At 42.8% G+C, this 20,323-nt stretch overlaps 1 protein-coding gene across 8 annotated transcripts in view; it reads right to left on the minus strand.

Annotated features, from left to right (window-relative positions):
• SH3D19 (SH3 domain containing 19) overlaps positions 1–20,323 on the minus strand; it is a 171,867-nt gene that overhangs the window by 51,291 nt on the left and 100,253 nt on the right. For 3 of the 8 annotated variants that reach the window (XM_060116276.1, XM_060116286.1, XM_060116294.1), the window contains 6 exons: positions 13,580–13,620; positions 8,938–8,978; positions 7,509–7,551; positions 5,124–5,262; positions 4,837–4,999; positions 2,599–3,588 (listed from right to left, as the gene is read on the minus strand). In XM_060116276.1, coding sequence (XP_059972259.1) covers positions 2,599–3,588; positions 4,837–4,999; positions 5,124–5,262; positions 7,509–7,551; positions 8,938–8,953 — 1,351 coding nt within the window. In that variant the 5' untranslated portion in view covers positions 8,954–8,978; positions 13,580–13,620. Of the gene's footprint in view, positions 1–2,598; positions 3,592–4,836; positions 5,000–5,123; positions 5,263–7,508; positions 7,552–8,937; positions 8,979–13,579; positions 13,621–20,323 lie in introns of all 8 variants that reach the window. The other 5 variants (XM_060116303.1, XM_060116249.1, XM_060116313.1 and 2 more) reach the window with 3 other exon arrangements.

Below are 20,323 nucleotides of genomic sequence, written 5' to 3' on the forward strand. Positions count from 1 at the left end.
AGGCAGAAGCAGAGGCTCAATTTAGGAGGCTCCTGCAGGAATCTGGGCCTAAGGATTAGACAAGTGGGCCAGTAGCAGGAGTGACGGAAACTAGAGGAAATTTTAAGAACTATCCAGAAAGTAAAACCAGCAGGACTTGACCACTAACTGGATGTGAAGGACAAGAAGAATAATGACTACCACTTATGGAGCACATACCACGTTTCAGATGGTGTGATAAGGCTTTCCTCCATAATCATATTTAACACCTGCAATACCTCCAGGAGGAGTATTATTATCGTGTTTTACAGGTGAGGAAACCGAGGCATTGTGGAGTTAAGTAAATTGCCCAAGGTCACATAGCATTTAAGTGGTAGACCCCGACCTGCCTGACTCTAAGTCCAAACAACTTAGTCACTGTGTGTGACAGGTAGGAAGCCTCAAGGATGATGGATAGGATCCTCTGGGGGGGGGCTGGTGTGTGATGGTGTCATCAGGACAGGAGCAGAATACAGGAAGAGAAGCAGGTTTAAAAAGAAGACAGAGTGGACTTCCCTGGGGGCGCGGTGGTTAAGAATCCGCCTGCCAGTGCAGGGGACACGGGTTCGAGCCTTGGTCCGGGAAGATCCCACATGCCGTGGAGCAGCTAAGCCTGTGCGCCACAACTACCGAGCCTGCACTCTAGAGCCCGCGAACCACAACTACTGAAGCCCGCGCACCTAGAGCCCGTGCTCTGCAACAAGAGAAGCCACTGTGATGAGAAGCCCATGCACCGCAACGAAGAGTAGCCCCCGGTCGCAGCAACTAGAGAAAAGCCCGCACGCAGCAACAAAGACCAACACAGACAAAAATAAATAAAATAAATAAATAAATTTATAAAATTAAAAAAAAAAAAGAAGACAGAGTGTTCAGTTCAGGATAACTCCACAGGTAAGAGCCATTGTTAAAGTCAGGTGGGGCAAGCAAATTAGACCTTTTGCTGAAAGACTGCCTCAGTAATTAAACATTGTGCAAGGAAGTGGGAGAAATCAAGAAACAGAAAAGGCGGGGTAGGCAGCATGATACTGTATTCATGTTGATGTACACTGTTGACCTTCCTTTTTGAAGAGGACTGTAATTATCTGCTTGATGACACAGAATAAATCCTCAGCAATTATTAACCAAGTTGCCATTCCCACAGAATCTAGCAGCTTCTACAAAAGGTGGTTATTATTTTGGCTCGTACTGTTTCCACCCCTGAACCACTTGCTGCTGTTGGACCTACCCCTCCCTGTCCTACTCTGAACCCTGGTAACACCAAAAAGGTTTCAATAAGAAAATGGTATAACAAAAACTTGAAAACTTTTTAATGTGTTGCCTGGTTTAAGGATTCGTGAAAATGTTGAGTACCAACATGATAGAGCAAAAAATAAACTAGACTTAGAAAGAAAAGACGGACTTTGAATCCTGCTTTGGAAAACTGAGTAAGCTACCCTTTGATCTCTCTCAGTCTCATTTTCTTCATCTGCAAACTGAGGCCAATGATGCCTTGTAAAGGGTTAGTGTAAGTATTAAATTAAATAATGTGTGTCTGGGCATCTGGCAGAGGGTTTGGAGCTATAGGCAGAAGTTCAACATATCCTAATGTTTTTCTTTCCCCTCCTTATGGACAAGAGGCATGCTATAGCCAGTTACAATGTTGTGTGCATGATAAATATTTAATAAATATGTGGTTGTTATCATTTAAAATATGCCTGTACTTAGCAGAATTTGGTTTTGACTCACAGAGCTTCTATCATTTTGATGCATGTTAAACATTTAGAAGATGAGAGCTAACCTTTTGAAAATACTATTACGCTTACATGTTCATAAATTCTGCCCAAGTAAGTAAACAGCAGTGAAAGGAATCTTAGCAATGACAAGTATAGCAGTTTAGTTTGACAAATCAAAGATACGCTTTACCATCACAACTCTCCATTTGAACAGTGTGAGGAAAGAAAACATACTCTCTGCCTCTTGGGAAATCTAATTGTCCCTGATCTTGGCAGGAAACTTACAACTGTTGTAGTTTATTTACAAAACTTCCCATTCCCAAGGGAAGGTGTTCTGTGAAGATTATGGAACAACATTCTGCAACATATGGCCGGGTTTACTGCTCATGCCAGAGTCCTCCGCGGGGCTGGCCCCTTTCCCAGCACTTCCGCGGGGCTGGCTCCATCTGAGGAGCCCTTCTGGGGCATGACTTCCCCCCTCTGATTAGTTTCCCTCTTTTCCTCCTCATGCTCGAATGTCCACCTGCCCGAGGACGGAGCCAGCCTCTCATCTAGTTAAGTCCCTGGTCCCAGTCTGCTTATTCCTGGCCCATGTGAGAGTAACCAACACGCGTGCCTCCCTCCTTCTCTGTCTCCATCTCCCCATCCCAGATTTTCCCTTTGCTCTCTGATTCCATCTCCCACCCGGCTCCTTGTTTCTGAATCTCGCTGTGTTTCTCCCTGTCTCTACACATCCACACGCATGCATGTGCACACACATGCACGTCCACGCCTCAATAACTTATGTGCCAGAAACGAAAACAGCAAGTGCCGTTTGAGATACCCTAGGATGAATTTAGATTGCCCTCCACTTCTGAGCTTTACTCACCCAGAACCATCTCGGAATCAACAGAGTCTTCAACCAGGTTCCCAGACGGGGCGGGTAAAACCTCATCGTCAAAGCTGATGAGGTCGATGTCCCCCGGAGGCTTGCTTTGCGGAACCGGGGATGCGGGGCTGGCCGGGGGTCCTTCTCCCAGGGACCTGAACGCTTTGGCTTGTGACGCCACGGAGAGTCGGGGAGGCACAGTGATGGGTTTCAGCAAAGCCGCAGGGTAGGGGGGTGTTTCTGAGGCCGCGGGGTAGGGGGCCGTTCCTGCAGAAGCTGATTTCTTGGGCAGCAAAGGCCGAGGAGCAGGAGTCGGGGCTTTCTTCCCACTGGCGGGGCTCTCGGCCACGGACCCTCCTCCCAGACTCTCGGGATTAACACTTCGTATGAGGCCAGGATTTGGTTTCTTTGGCAATTCGGGTTTGGTTACAGGGACGCTCCCTGCTTCTTGCGGTGGAGAGTGTGGGGTGAGGCCTTCCCTAGAGGCCCCCCGGAGTCTGTTTGTGGTCCAGGAGTCCCAGCCTCCAGAGGCTCTGTCAGCTGCCGGTTTGGGGGCCACGGAGGGTTTCCCTGAGGAAGCAGCAGGCCTCGGGGGGACTGTGCGGGGGGCAATTTCTGGCTTCTTGGGCAGCCCCACGCTTTCCGCATTTGTCTCACCCTCAAGTGCTTTGATCCTGGAAACGACGGTGTTTGGGCTCCGTTCTGCGTTCATGATGTTCATCACTGCCTGGCTGTCCGAGTGGCCGGTATCGTCCCACAGAGGCTGGGGCCGGCTCGGGGTTGCCTCCTCCGGGGTGGCCGCTGGGCTGCTTTTCTGGGGATTCTGCTCTTTAACGTGAGGCTCTCTGGCCACTGGTCTGAGGTTGCTTTTTGATCTTGGTTTGGGCACTGGACATCTTGTAGCACTGGTGTTTTCTGGACAATTCTGTTCTTCAGAAATATCAAAGACTATTAAAGGCGTCTCGTCTGTCGGAGGATCGCTGGCTGAGGCTGCTGGGGAAGGCAGGAGAGGTTTCAGAGTGCTGACAAGACCAAAACGAACAGAAGCTGCAATGTTATAATTTCAAAGAAAAAGGATACACAGAGTATAAAAATATACATGTAGAATATCGAGAGGTTTTGGTTTCCTTCCTTAGGAAAAAGTAATTCTAAAATCAATGGAGAGATGTTTATATTCAGCTTCCCGCAGGAGGGTTCTTCACGTTATATTTATTCATATAAAGATATTCATTATATTTTATTTTTATTTATTTATTTATCACACTGTGAGGCATACACGATCTTAGTTCCCTGGCTAGGGATGGAACCCGTGCTTCCACTGCAGTGGAGATGCAGAGTCTTAACCACTGGACCACTAGGGAAGCCCCTATATAATATTTTAAAACACCATTAAATTCCTGATTCTCAGTAGACTTATCAATGACCATTTCTCTCTTGTCAAAATTCCAAAAATTCTTGCTTTACTTTTTCAAAGTAACTTACTCTCATCTGTTATCTTAATATAATGCTTTTTAAAAGCCTAACAGGACAACCACTTTTAGCATACTATCAAGTTAAGTGCTAAATATAACAGCTTTCTCAACGGGAATAAAGGGCATCAGCAGTAATACCAACCATGAGTTAAAAGGATGATGTTTTGGGGACTTCCCTGGTGGTGCAGTGGTTAAGAGTCTGCCTGCTAACGCAGGGAACACGGATTCGAGCCCTGGTCCAGGAAAATCCCACATGCCGCGGAGCCACTAAGCCCGTGCGCCACAACTACTGAGCCTGTGCTCTAGAGCCCGCGAGTCACAACTACTGAGCCGGCATGCCACAACTACTGAGCCCGCGCACCTAGAGTCCGTGCTCCGCAACAAGAGAAGCCACTGCAATGAGAAGCCCGCACACCGCAACGAAGAGTAGCCCCCGCTTGCCACAACTAGAGAAAGCCCGCACACAGCAACAAAGACCCAACGCAGACAAAAATAAAATAAAATAAATTTAAAAAATAATAAAAAAAGATGATGTTTTTGTGATATGAACTAGGGTGAACCCTAGAGATTGGGGCTGCGGCTTGTGAGGATGAAGAATGACCTATTATAATAATCACAGCAAACCCAAATAAAGCAAGCACACAGTGATCACAATGACTGGGAAGCAGAGCTCAATGAATTATGCACAAATTGCAAATTATTTTAAAGGCTGGAGCCTACTGATTACTTCCCTAGAACTAGGTCAGAATTAGGGGAGACAAATTACTTGCATTACTTTGAGGCAGATGGTTGTCTACTTCTTCTGAAAAGTCAGTCTGAGTTGCTGAAGTAATAGTGTGCCTTGGAGTGGCAGCGGCATTATTATTATTTGTAGTGTTAACTTGAACTTGGTTGATTTCTTTTATGACTTGTTCATACGATGGTGGGAGCTGCAGAATGAAGGATGAAGATTTTAGACACCTATGGGTGGTAGCCAAGGTGTTAACGGTCTCACTGTTATCTTTGAACTTCATTAAAAATAAAATGCAGAGAGATAATGCGATATTTACTCACCTCAGCAGGAACCAGCTCACTGGGCCTCCAAGGGCCTGCTGCAGAAGATGGGGGGAATGCCAGTCCTGGGGGTGGGGCTCCTGGAAACCATGAGGTCGGCCTCAGTGGCTCAGCCGCCACAATGGTGATCTCTGGGCGCCTAGCAGACAGAAGCCTCAGTGAGATTTTACAGCTTGGTAACAAGCTATTGTCTATTTGTAAATGTCCAAAGATTCATGAAAATAACTACCACCCAAGAAAGTGACATTAGAACTGCCATAGTCACAGAGATGACCTGTCTGACCTGCACTTTCTCTAACAGTACACCGAGGCAGGCTTCGAGGGAGCACGTGACAGCCATCCTCCATGACACTGGCCTCAGAGAGTTAGAGATGTACCCTGAGTACACTTCACTCTGCCTTGGCTGATGAGAATGAGGACCAAGACCCATACAACCTCTTCAACCCAGGACTCTACTATCTAGCCTATGGCACAAACATAGGGTATCATAAGACAGAAAAATGCACTGGTTGAGTGGAAATGTTTAGTTTTCCGTTATTATAAAGTACGTACTCTGAAATGATACTATGCATTAGAAGAACAGCGTCTTCCTCTTCACTCTACCTCTTTTCCCCCATTCAGAATGATCTTTAAGTGTTTAGAGTCTACTTGTTCACTTCTAGACCCTGATGTGTGTGTCTGTGTTCCTGGTCAGTTTGTATATGAATCTGATGCTTAATCTTCAATACTTGGAGCCACAGTGATTTAGGTGTGGCTTCTTTCATCACTTTCTTAACCTGATTCTTCGGTCTCATGTTTACATTTTACCTTCAACCTGATTTCCTAACAAATACCAACTGTGTGTCTCTGAGCAAATCAGTCAAACTCTCTGAGCCTCACTTTTCTCATCTAACAAATAGGTATGATGATACCTCCTCTGCCTTTCTCTAGAACTCTATGGAAAATAAAAATAAAAATAAAAAGCACTGCCATTATAAAAACTGTACACGTACACACACCCTCATGCTAGCCTGTGAATCAGTAGAAACTGCCCATTGACTAAATTTGAATTGTATTACCTAAGAACCTCTACTTACAGCTTTTAAAAATTTAAATAACAAGAATTATTTATTAGCACAAATAACTGAAATAAGAACACATATTTTCAACATGAGAAAAATGATCACCTCACAGACAAATATTATTTAAACACAAACAGTCATATATTTGAAGAAATTGGATTGACAAAGGGAAGTATAAGATCTAATTATAGAGAAAAATGAGATTCTGAGATGTATGTACAGAATCTTGTTACCTATCTTCATAATCTGGAATGTACTATTCAAAGCTATTAATTGTTGCTGCCTTTATGTAGGAGAGTGAATACGCTGTGCTTTATTCTTTACATTTTTATTAGTTTTCCAATATTTTCTGTAATGAGCATGTATTACACTCAGAGTTAGAAAAAGCGGTTCACAAATTGCATTTAGCCAATCCCCTCTTAGACATTACGCTAAGTGTGCCACAGTGAACTTACTTTCACTTCCCTGTGTGCAATCCAAATAAGTCATTCCCATTTTTATATAGCTTTTATCTAACTAGATAATGAATTACTAGTTAATAAATGTTAACCACTATACACGCATTAACCCTTAGGACAACCCTATGGGGTAAGTATGATCAGCGCCATTTTAAAGGTGGGTATAGAGAAGCTAAGAAAGGTTAAGGAGCTTGCCCAAGGTCACATGGTGAGAAAGCCAAGTCAGGATTTGAACTTGGCTATGTCTGACTATAAACTCCTTGTTCTTCATTAGTCAACACGATACTTTAAGAAATTTGACAGTAGGGACCATACATCTCCCTTTCTATTTAGCCACCTGTCCACACTTCCATCCATCCTACCATCTGTCTGTCTGTTGGTCCTTCCTTCTATCTATCCAGTGACTCCCTCCTCCCTGCTCCCCTGCATCCCTCCCCACCACCAGCCATCTAGCCATTTTTATTCATTCAGCTATCCACCTAGTCTGCCTGACTCTCTTCCTTTCTTTATTCAATTTTCTATCCTGTCATCAGTTCATTCATCCATGTGACATTTACTAAGTAGCTATGAGGTACAAAGCGTTTCTCTGAAGTAGTTACAACAATGCTTCCCATAGAGCAGTGGCTTAATAAACATTTTTAATTGGCTGCAGTGAATAATTACTGTCGGAAGAAGATTTTCAGGCTTGTACTGCCCCTTCTCTCAAGCGAAATCATCATTCAAACTTACAGATTAATTCAGAAGATGTACTGAGGAGGCTGTAACACACTCCTTATGAGAGAGAAATATTTAACTTGCTAACTGATGACACACTTTTACTTCATAATTAGCAGAGTATGTGTCCTCTATTATAAATATAACCATACCTCCTATCTCGATGAAGCTCACTCTGAATAGAAGTCCGAGAAGCTATAAAAGAAAGAATACACTGATATAGTACAAAATTCATACATTCAATAAAGATTTAAATTTTTATAGGATATACTATTGGAAAAAGTGAGCTTATATTTGACATCAGATAGAATGTATGAATTTTAACATCCATAGTAGAAAAGCAAATCAAAACAATCTTTTCATATGGCATAAAGTTAATTATAGTTACATATCTGAATTGCATAAGAAAATATAGATTTCAAAAACTCCCCAAAGCACATTCCGTGGTTCTGAAAAATAATTTGAAGAATGAACAGAGAAAAGACGACAGCTACTAAATAGAAATTGCATGGTAAAGAGCGTTATGATGACATGAAATAACAATGGGCAGAAAAAATTTTAAATATCTATTCTAATCCATATTACTACACTTTTGTAATGTTTGTTTATAACTCTATGGTAAAGAGAGTGGAAGTGGTCAAATTTCCATCTATTTTCTAATTTTTCTGGAGTTTTACAAGCCTTAAGTTGTTGTATTATTTACATTAAGAGATAATAATAATACATGCAAAAAGTGTTCAAAGCACTTTTATAAAAATGTTTATAGCAGAGAGTATTATTGTATATGCAGCACTAACTTTTCCCTTAAACCTCAAACTCAAAAAGCTAGATGGCTTAAATTTTTTCTAAATTTTATTTTAAAATTATATTATGTCTTAACCAGATGACCTGGAAAATGTGTCACATATGGGATCACATATTACACACATGTGTAATAGAGAATAGTATTTCCATTTTAAGGAGCACATTTAAGATACCTTTCAAAAAAACTCTTCAAATACTATACTGTAAAAATTTGTGGACAAAGGGGAATTTGTTTCAGACATAAACTACTTCTACTTTCCTATGTCTCCAAACTCTACTTTTTCAATTCTTCTGACTTGAAAAGGTTGAAGGTATGAATCTTTTCTTTCTTCCTCCTATTAAGTTCTGGTTCTCTCTGAACAAGGAGGATACCAAAGCTGGAAGGCAGGGGTGAAGACGGGAGGTGGGGATGAAATTTAGGCTGGGGTTGGAGCTGTGACAGCGAACCTACGTGGGGTTAGCAAAGCAAACCTGACATCTGAAACCATAACCCTTGGATCTCAAGTTGGAGGATGTTCTGTACTCATACCTTCAACTGGTATGATGGACTGGTACATTTCTATCAAGTGAACCAAGTTGAGGTGCATTTTCTCTACTGGAATAAAGCAGGACAGAGAGGCTAAAGCTCTGAGTAGCAGGTCTGATTTGTAAGAACGGTTTCATTAAGTCAGAGGCTCACTGAGTGTGCTACAATCCCATCACCGCCATCACTAAAGCCAGAATCAGCAGACACAGCACTTTCAAAAGACATCATGTTATTTATCGTCACAAACATACCTCGTCCACGGGGCATTTTTGCTGTGCACTATTCATGAGTGCTAAGGGAAAAAAAGATGGGGTTACAGAAGAGGAAAGGGAGAAAAAAGAGTGAACGCAGTTGCCTAAGCTCTAAAAAGAATAAGCAGCAAAACTGTCTTGTCATGCCACTGTTGCTACCCACCTCTGTACTTCGACGGAACAGTGGATGAACCATAGTTTCAGAGAGTAAAGAAATATGCTGCAGGCAAAGATATATCTGTACAGACCAGGATAACCACACACATAACCACAGTTAAAAAAAAAAAAATCTTCCTACAGTTTTCAGTAACAGAGCAAAAGAAAAAAAAATCTAAAAATCATTCTGCAAAATCGATTTGCTACTGCAACAGGATCAATTTTAAAGTATGAATAGTACTCAAAAGGTACTTCAGTAATCAGCTTACATCTTTCACATCAGTGGCCTTCCACTTCATTGTGCTCCTTCACCCCAGCTGTCATTAGTAACGGCACCCCAACCCCCGGCTGGCACAGTGGTATTGCCACGCTGCATGCAGCAGGATGAGGGGAGAGGAAGGCTCCCAATCATGCTTACAGACCTCCTCCACACACCTGGAGAATCACTTGCTCTCCCCTCTCCTGCTCTGATATTTTTTTTTCTCATATTCACTCATCTTTGAAATCTCTCTTTTCTCTTGATCCTTATAGAATGACTAGCACTTTTTGTCAGTTTTGAACAAGTTTAGTAGCTAGAATCACTTTAGATTTTCATGGCAGATTTTCATGTAGTGCCTCACATTCTTCCGGTTCATTTCTCAACTATCTGCTTAATCTCATTCTCACTTTCCCAGATGAAACAGATTTGATGTGGTTGTTACCAGGAGACTCAAATTTGCCCCCAGGGCCCGCACAGAACATGTTCCTTTTAAACCCTGCCACACAAGTCCAGTCTTCCATGCATTTTGGATTAAGGCCGCAGAATAAAGGCAGGTTTTTCAGTCAAAGTTATATCATTTTACAGAATGATTTTCAAACTTTTCTAGTTCATATGGCTAAATTCTAAGTACAGAGCAAATTCATATTCAGCTGTTTATAAAAGACTGAGATCTGGATTTGCATTATTAGCACTAATAAAGAATTCTCCTCAGTTTCAATAGGATCATAAGCCTGGAGGGACCCCCCCCACCTTTTTTTTTTTTTTAGTAAATTTCTGCTTTTAAAAAATTTTATTTATTTATTTATTTTTGGCTGCGTTGGGTCTTCATTGCTGTGTGCAGGCTTTCTCTAGTTGCGGTGAGCAGGGGCTACTCTTTGTTGAGGTGCGTGGGCTTCTCATTGCAGTGGCTTCTCTTGTTGCAGAGCATGGGCTCTAGGGCTGTGGACTTCAGTAGTTGTGGCATGTGGGCTCAGTAGTTGTGGCAGGAGGGCTCAGTAGTTGCGGCTCGCGGTCTCTAGAGTGCAGGCTCAGTAGTTGTGGCGCACGGGCTTAGTCGCTCCGCAGCATGTGGGATCTTCCTGGACCAGGGCTTGAACCCGTGTCCCCTGCATTGGCAGGTGGATTCCCAACCACTGTGCCACCAGGGAAGTCCTGGAGGGACCCTTAATGATCATCCTACTCCAACCTTACAGATGAGGAGACTGAGATCAGAGAGGGTCAATGAATTATCCCACCTCACACAGCTCATTATGGGAAGGGCTGGGAGCAGTTTGTTTCCTGAACTAAACTCTTCGTGGAGCCAGGAGAGCTGGATGCTAGTCCTAATTCTAAATAATTCAAAATTATCAATTAAATGATTGTCAGAAGAAAAAAACACAAAGAAGAATTATTATATTACAAGCATCCTTGCTATAGTGCTACCTTACCAATGAAAATCACAATAATAAAAATAACTCACTAACTACATTTGCCTGGGACAGGGTATAAACTAGAGGCGTCTGACATGATAACAGGAACATCCAAGGAGTGGAAAGGTCAACATGGCCCTGGAGTCAGGAAGTCTAGGTCCACATCTCAGATCTACCTTGTGAGGCCATTGAATCTCCGAGACTCAGTATCCCTACCATCTGTAAAATGGGGTTAACACCTACCACGCAGTGTTATTTTACAGTGTAAGTGAATAGTTCCTGACTCACAGAAAGCAATAAACACTAGTTAAGTCTGTGAATTTCAAAGAACAATTTTCTCTTAAAACGTTAATGAAAGGAAAAGCACGAACTTCCAGAAACATCCACTTAGAACACTTTCAAGATCTTTGCCCAAAATATTTAGGGCTCCCAAGAACGAACACAAAAAGAAGGATCTCAAGTCTTGATTGGATCCAGAATCATTATGAAAGAGTTTAAAATACAACCAGTTAAGGAATATTGCTTTAACTATGTGATAAAGTCTTTCTCCTTGCCAAGGAGAGATGACTGAGTCTGGGATAGGAAAGCGAACATTTTAATGAGTTGGGTAAGGCAAAATCTGCTTACAACGTTTTCTTATAGAATATGGGCAAAAAGGGAAAACACAGAGGGGATGACACAATTATGCTTCATTCTGTATTTACGTGGCAGCACCTGAGGGTCTGTTTGGCCATCTTGCCTAAACATCAGGAATAAATACAACCAACACATATTTCTTCAGCATGTACAAAGTGAGTGACATATAAGAATTAAAAGATCACTGGGTCATTATTTTTTTTAGAGACAGCTCAAAGCAGGCATTTCCCTCTGTTTCATCTCCTCCTCCCTCCCTCTCTCCTAGGGCCCTGCTTCACTATTTCCTCTCCTCTCTTGCTCAAGTCTGGTCCCCCCCCCCCACCCGGTTCCTCCCTCCCCGGCCTACAAAAGTCTCCAGGCTTCCTCATCCTACACAGTGTATAAACGTGCCCAGATTTCCTCTCTGCCTGACCCTCCATCCTTCTCCTGTTTACCACCATGGTTCATGAAAGAGTAGCCTACTCAGCTGCCCCAACCTCATGAGCTCCATTTATTCATTGTTGAAATGAAGTGTGGCTTCCAGCTTCAACGTTCTCCTGAACCTGCCCGCTCCAAGGTCACTGCTGAGCACCACACTCAACGGCCTATTCTCAGCTCCTGTCACCTCACCTGCTGCAGCATTAAGAGCTATTCGTGGTTCACTCATTCTCTTTGAAAACCTCTCCCCCCTTGACCTCTAACGTACAGCTGTCTCCTAGTTTTCCTATTACTGGGATCATTCTTTTTCAGCTTTTTTGGGTCCACTCCTCCTTAGCTGCCTTCTCCTAAGCCTTGCAGGGCACTGGGGCCTCAGTGTAAGCAAGTGCCATGCTGGAGGATCTACAGGAAATCAGGTAGGAAATCAGGTATGGATTACAATCCCCAACAAATCCCCTCTGAAATCCAAGAGGCAGGAAAGGTAAGAAGCCAGGGAACAAAGGCAGGGGCCAGCAGACAGGAGTCAGTGAGGGGACCTCACGCCTCTCTGGTCCTATGGAACCTTAAAGGCACAGCTTGATCTCTGACACCAATATTTCCTAAGATTCTGTCTTTTGTCACCTTCTCTATTCTCTTTTTTTTTTTAATTTTTTTCGCCTTCTCTATTCTCAACACTATCTCCTTAAATACTGAGCTACTCCCAAGGTTTTCCCTATAACCTTAATTACCCCGAATTATATCTTCAGCAAGAACATTTGTCTAAATTCCAAACCCTACTTTTCTTTTTAAATTCTCTCCCTGCCCCATCTGCCCCTTTTCCCCCAAGGGCTCTAAGGCATATAAAGTTACCATGAATTTTTCATTTTCATATATGAATTCCTATCAATATCCACTGTGGCATTCCCACACCTTCATAATTCACCACCACCAACAAAAAATTAAATGTGGGAAAGCATGGAATATCTGTGTTGCCACCTGACAACTTTTTCACTGCAATGGCTCAAATGCATGCTCTTCACACCTGTGGATATCCTAAATTCATACTAAATATTATAACTTATGCTTCTAAAAAAGGATACATTCTCCTCAGGGTGGTGACCTCAGCTCAAATAATGCGAAGAACATTTAATATCCCTTTCTTATCTTTTTAAAAATAATAACAGGTAATCCATGTGTTTTTTGGAAAAGGGACATTTGCAGAGCCTTTTATTAAAAAGAATGTTGAACTCCTGCACCAAGAGCAAGTTTTAAAGCTTTAACCAAGGAGTAAAGTCAGAAAGTATGAATGCGCCATTTTAGAGAGAATTCTGTTACGGCACTTCTAGCATGTATGTGGAAGTGTGAGCTGATCTCCATAAGCACTTAGTTACAGAGTCAAGTTAAAATACTGTGGAAGTAAATCAATAAAAAAGGACAGGGTTTGATATTTTTGAAACCCATCAGATGTCTCTACCTGTAGAAAATGGTTACCTACAATTTAATTAGATCATGAAAATTGACTACATAATATAGTTTCTTTTTTTTTTAACAGCTTAGCTCTCTAGAGAAAAATATTGTTCTGAGGAACTGGCTTATCAATAAACAGAAGTTGAAAAGAACACTGAAAACCTAGCTGCTTGTCTGAAATGGTTTATTACTCCTCAGGAGAAGCTACTCTTGTCAGATTCTTTGTAAGATTCATCAAATACAATCACTTGCTAGAAATCTAAATCATCATTCAAAATTATTGCAGAGGAAAATACAGAGCAGGAAGAAACAAACTTACATCTCTTGATTACTGCTCTAATGGATGACAAGGGTCCTTGGCTAGAAAAAGAAAGAAAGAAAAATTATTACACATTCATTAACATTTTAAAGAAGAATTACTTAGAATGCCAGGTCATTTCTGGGACTCAAATGGCTCCAAGCAGCAAGTTTGATACATGAGTTACTGGTCTATCTTATTTAAGAAACATACATTTTAAAACTTTTCAAATTGCCTTTGATATTTAAGATGCTTTATGGGAACTGACGAGGCTGGTGAGGTGTCTACAGCATAAATAAAATTTTGCCTTAAGCTTGCTTTCATAGCTATCTACATACTGAGTCTTCCAGTGAACTTCTGGACACCGCTTGAAATCAGGTAGAAATTACATGGTGCCCAAAAGAATTCTGACCCACCTATATCTCTTTTGTGTTTGTCATCAGAATTCCTGTCTTCTCACATCAGATCAAAATAGATCATTTTTAGAGTCAATTTGACCTCAGGACCAAAAGCATTTCTTTCTAAGATTAGAATTAAAAATATCACCACCTAAAAATAGAAGTCTTCTGCTTGCTTTGAGTTTTGTTCAATAGCTGGTTGGTCCTGGCTACCCCGGACTATGTGACCTTGGGTGAGTCACAGAAGCCTTCTGAGCCTCACCTCACTGCCCAAAACTCTCCAGCTGCAAATGTTACTGCTTCTAGTTTGTAAGGTTGTTTGCTCATTTGTTTCTTGTCTTTATTCAAACCAGCTGGATTAATTATCTTTGGAGTCATTTAGAAAAAATATACAACCATTAACTTTTAATGATGTGATTTAGGGAAAAAAAAACTTGTTTATAAATTTTTTTTTCAGAATGCTTTTTAAAAAATTTATACTTTTTTTTTTTTTTTTTCTTTTTGCGGTATGTGGGCCTCTCACTGTTGTGGCCTCTCCCGTTGCGGAGCACAGGCTCCGGACGCGCAGGCCCAGCGGCCATGGCTCACGGGCCCAGCTGCTCCGCGGCATATGGGATCCTCCCAGACCGGGGCACGAACCCGTATCCCCTGCATCGGCAGGCGGACTCTTAACCACTGCGCCACCAGGGAGGCCCTATACTTATTTTTGAATTTGTGCTCTTTTAAAGTTTATGCTTGTGGTAATCTGTATAAATCCTCTTGCCGTTACTTAGGTAGATAAAACTTCAGGAAGATACAATGATATATCAGTTCATTTTATGGGAGGGATACTTTAAGAATATACTATTCTGACAGACAAGAAAAAAAAAGCTCCAGGAGGTCTCTAATATTATGAAGCTAGGATCGTAAAATAAAAATATAAGTATTTTCAGCAATACTTATTTTTTTAAAAGGTTCTTGAAGGCTTTCTGTAAACAACTACTTAAAAAAATTAGTATAAGGTAACATAGAAGAGGTAACAGCTCTAAAATGCAAATAGGTTGAAGTTTTCAGAAGAAACTTCTTGGTGTCAAAGTGCAGAGACTGCATGTTAGTGTAATGTCGACTCAGGTACAGTAATTAAAAAGATCAGAAACAGTACTTAGAAGCAGGGCTCAAAAAGCCAAAGTTTAGGGGACTTCCCTGGCAGTCCAGTGGTTAATACTCTGCGCTTCCACTCCAGGGGGCACGGGTTTGATCCCTGGTCAGGGAACTAAGATCCCACATGCCATGCGGCGGGGTCCAAAAAAAGGGCAAAGTTTCATGTATGTATCCAGGCAGGGTATAAGGGATGTTATTGAATGTCTCCACTGACCTGAAGGGATGTTACAACACTCTGTTACCTTTGTGAAGGAGAAAGGTGTATTGACTAGGGTGGAACATGGTAGGGGTCATTTGGGTTGAACCATTTCCTCCCCAAAAAAGATACGTTGAGGTCCCAACCCGTGGTACCTCAGAATGTGACCTTATTTGGAAATAAAGCCAAGACAGATGTCATGACTACAGTGAAGATGAGGTCACACTGGAGTGGGGTGGGTCCCTAATTCCAATGTAACTGCTGTCATCAGAAGAAGACCATGTGACAACATAGACGCCAAGGGAAGATGCCACGGAGGTGGGGAGACGGGGATGCAGCTGCAAGGCGAGGAACACCGAAGACGCTGGCAGACCCCCAGAAGCTAAGAAGAGGCAAGGAAGGACCCCCTGCGGCTTTCAGAGGGAGCATGACCCCTCTGGCGGGCTGGATTCCAAACTTCTAGACTCTAGAACTGTGAGACAATAAACTTCTGTTGTTATAAGTCACTCAGTTTATAGTACTGTTAGGGCAGCTCTAGGAAACTAATACAGGGTGGCCTTCAGGGGTGCTGAGTTGGTGTGATAATTCGAGGCGCTGTACACTTGGTGTATTTTTCTGTATGTTATACTTTAATAAAAAGTTGTGTGTCGGGGGTGGAAACTTTGGCACAAAATAGAATTTCGACTGAGGTCAGCTCAGGTTCTACAATTCAAGACTTGCAGCATCATGTCCAGGCTAGATCTAAAACCCAACCAACCAAACAACCATCTTATGTCTAAAACAACATTTTCCAAACTCTAAAGTTCTCCTTTAGAGGTTGACAGGTTTTGTGGAAGGGAGAATTAGAAAGAAGGCCTGTGGTCCAACACATCTCTATGGGAAGCAGTTTTAGGAGATGCTGGAGTAGCCGCCAGGCTGTGCAGTGCATACAGTGTCTGTATCTCAAACGTAGCTGTAGATGCAAACTCTGGGGTTTTGAAGATGCGCCTTTATCTCCCTCTTTCTGCAGAGCCCAGACTGCAGTGGAAGGTATCACTCTACAGTCCTAAGAGAAGACCTCAGAGGAATCCTCCCTCAGCACGAGCTCAGGCTCACGTCCCAGCTGGGAACATCCAGGCAGGATGGCCACCACGGGACAGTAGACATGGCCACATGACCCCTGGTCAGAGGAGGGGGCAGCAGAGCCCGTTCGGGGTCCAACTGCCCATATTCACTCTGGCGCCTCTGCCTGTCAGCTGGTGTGACTTTGTGCAAATTAAATGACTCAGCTTCTCCAAGGCCCCTCGTTTCCTCATGTATAAAAGCAAGAATAACTCAACTCCTGCATGAGGTCATTGTGAAGAGTAAGAGAGAGAATCCATTAAAGCATTTGACACAGTGCCTGGAACGAAGTATGTGTTCCATAAACGTGAGCCGCTATTAACATGATTCATGTTTGTTCATAATCTTTAGGGCCATCACAACACATCTGACAACACATACAGCCCTTGACAGGGTCTCACTTTGGGGTCTGATATCATACAGATAGTAGGCCTAACAGTTTATGTTTTTTTGTTGTTGTTGCTGTTGTTGTTTTTTCTTGTGGTACGCGGGCCTCTCACTGTTGTGGCCTCTCCCGTTGCGGAGCACAGGCTCTGGATGCGCAGGCCCAGCGGCCATGGCTCACGGGCCCAGCCGCTCTGCGGCATGTGGGATCTTCCCGGACCGGGGCATGAACCCGTGTCCCCTGCATCAGCAGGCGGACTCTCAACCACTGCGCCACCAGGGAAACCCCAGTTTATGTTTTTAAGAGATTTTTTTTCTTTTAGATTCACTTGCTCTCCTCTGGTTTCTGCTGTTCGGACAGAACCTGAGCCCAGGCCCCTCCATGACAAAACCCAGGACTGAAACTCCATCTTCACTCCGTTCTAATTTTATAAGCCCACGTCCTGGCGCCTGGCAGAGCTGACCCAGATCTCTTGCCTTCTGCTCTTCAAGCGTTGCTGCCCTATTTTCAGCTGCCCTTGCTCTTGGTGCGGCAGATAAACCCACTACAGAGTGTGAGAGTCAAAGAACCTTCCAAGGAGGGAAACGAGGGGTTGGGGAAATGGCTTTCGATCCTGAGGAGGAGAACCAAAAGTTGCGGTCAAGACAGAATTGTCTAAGGTGTGACTGCTGATGTTGATTTGTCTTCCTCCAGGACTCTGGGGTCCCCAGCTGTTCACGGCCCCCTTCTATCCTTTCTTCCCACTTTCCCCCAATAGCCCTTCCCAGGCTGTACTGTAGGATCACTCTCTCCCACTGTTTTTGCACAGAACCTTGCTTAGTTGTTAAGAAAGTGTCTTTAACAAAGAAAATTGCATTAAAAAAAAGAGTTTCTCAACATAATGAAATGAGATTTCAGCAATGAAGGTGATGATGAGAACAGCTTAGTATTACGTGTGCCAAACACACGATCCCTTTTGAAAATGAGGAGGAAACTGAGGCTTAGAGGTTAGGGGCTGCAGTCACACAGCTGGTGAGTGGCAGAGCCAGATGTGGATTCACCACTGTCTGATCATAGTGCAAAAGTCTACAGTTCAGGCTTGGGTGGATGGGTGTAAATTTCTGAATGTTCCACTGTTCCACAAAGTTCAATATGTAAATCGCCCCTAGGCATAAAGCTGGCCCCCAAAATTTCACATTGAAGTTTCATCCAGACTCTGCAGATGACAGGAAATAACAAAATAAAAGTTGCTAAGTATGACACTGTGATGTTGTCAGCAACAACAAACACAATGGTTGTTCTTAATCTCATCTAAGAAAATCCAATCTCCCTTTATTTTGGATCATGTTTTATCAAAATAAAACAGATTTAAAAATATTTATCCAACTTTCAAAGCAACAGCTTGTTCCCAAGTTTAAATGCATTGCCCCAACACTCTCTCTGGTAAGGAAAAAAACTGTTTTCCCAAATCCAGGAGTGGCTGGATTTGGCTTGTTTGGTAAACAAATCAGAACAATGCCTCCAAGTGCCCATCCCGCAACATCTTATAGGTTTTGGAGTTCTTTCTATGTGCAGAGGCAACTGAGTATATTTTAAAAAATGCATTCTATATAAAAATCCTCAATAAAGGCCATGGGCATATCATTAGAGTACTAGTCAATAAAGCCATCAGCTTAACAAGGAGTTAAACTAATGTGATCTAGAGGTACAGCCCTCTCGTCAACCTGACAGAGCTGCCAGTGAACATAAACGTTATCCCCTTGTATGTAGCGTCTTCTCCAAAGGCTCTCAACATTTGGACTGATTTATCTCCATCTCCCAGCAGAAAGGTTTAACCAGATGGGTGCGATATTTGCAGGCTGGAAGAGGTATTCCGTCTCATCCATTCTCTCATACATCCAATACTTATTACATGTATAATATGTACCAGGCACCAGAAATGCCTTGAAAGCACAGACTCTGACCTTGGTGAGAAAGACAAATACTGCAACTGCTTTTCTATTAATAGTATACAGGGGTAGGCGCAAGGTGCTATGAATGCAGAGAAGGTATACATCACTCAATCTTGGGGTCCGAGGAGAGGCTTCTAACATGAGACATGTATCTTGACTGAGACCTGAAGAATGTGTTGGAGGAAAGGTTCTAAAGAGAGAGTGTCAGGTAGCAAACCATCAGGAGTAAAGAGACAGTTGAGCATGGTTTGAGCCCCACATATGAAGAAGCCATAGTCAAAGATAAGAAGGGAATGGAACCCAAATGCCATGCCAAAGGATGTGGGAACATGCTACAGAGGGTAGTGTTGATGCCAGGCATGACTAGCTCAGCTAAACACGAAGAATCAGTTAAACACTAAGAAACACTAAGGTCAGGGATATGACAGCAAAATGTTTCAAAAGCAAGTAGGAATTTGTCTGGGACATCTCCCTAGAACAAGCACTGTTGACTGCAGCTGGTCTGTATGCACCAGCCATGATGTTTATGGCATGCCTGACATTTTTAAAGGGTTTATGAATAAACCCTGGAGTCTGGCATTACATGTCATTTTTTTAAACATCTTTATTGGAGTATAATTGCTTTCCAATGGTGTGATAGTTTCTGCTATATAACAAAGTGAGTGAGCTATATATATACATATATCCCCATATCTCCTCCCTCTTGCATCTCCCTCCCACCCTCCCTATCCCACTATATGTCTTTTTTTTTTTTTTTTTTTTTTTTTTTTTTTGCGGTATGTGGGCCTCTCACTGTTGTGGCCTCTCCCATTGCGGAGCACAGGCTCCGGACGCACAGGCTCAGCGGCCATGGCTCACGGGCCCAGCCGCTCCGCGGCATGTAGGATCTTCCCAGACTGGGGCACGAACCCGTTTCCCCTGCTTCGGCAGGCGGACTCTCAACCACTGCGCCACCAGGGAAGCCCCCACTATATGTCTTGAATTGTAGGGAGATCCATATTTTTAGGAACTAAATATATGAATGATGGGGTTGACACACTAACGTTTTAAAAAATAAGTAATGAGTAGATGTAGGAAAAAGAAGATAAAAGTGAGCAAGAGGAGGTTTCTGGAAGTTCCAGAAAGGCACTGGAGAAGTCTAGGGTGTCTTATTCAAAAATGCATTTATCCACGTATGGAATTCTCACTATGTACCTGACATTTTGCCACAAACTGGGGACACCAATATTGGTAATAAATACCCTCTTCCCTCAAGAAGTATGCAATCTTATTGACAAGATCAACAAATAAAAGATACAAACAGGATATGAAAAAAATGTTATACAAGGTATTATGGGAGCTCAAAAGAGGAGTGTCTAAGTTTAGCCCTGGGAGAGGTGAGGAAAAGACAGAGCTGATGCTTGAATAGAACTAGCGCAGGTTTTCTCACCTTTGGTACTATTGACATTTGTTAAGGGGGTAGGGGTGGGGGGCTGTCCTGTGTATTATAGGAGGATTAGCAGCATCCCTGGCCTATACGTACCAGATGCCAAAAGCACGCTCCCCACACCCCTCTGCAGTTTTGACAACCCCAAATGTCTCTGGACATTGCCAAATGTCCCACGGAGGAAAAGT

Source organism: Mesoplodon densirostris, chromosome 1 (genome assembly GCF_025265405.1).
Source record: "Mesoplodon densirostris isolate mMesDen1 chromosome 1, mMesDen1 primary haplotype, whole genome shotgun sequence".
NCBI lineage: Eukaryota > Metazoa > Chordata > Mammalia > Artiodactyla > Ziphiidae > Mesoplodon > Mesoplodon densirostris.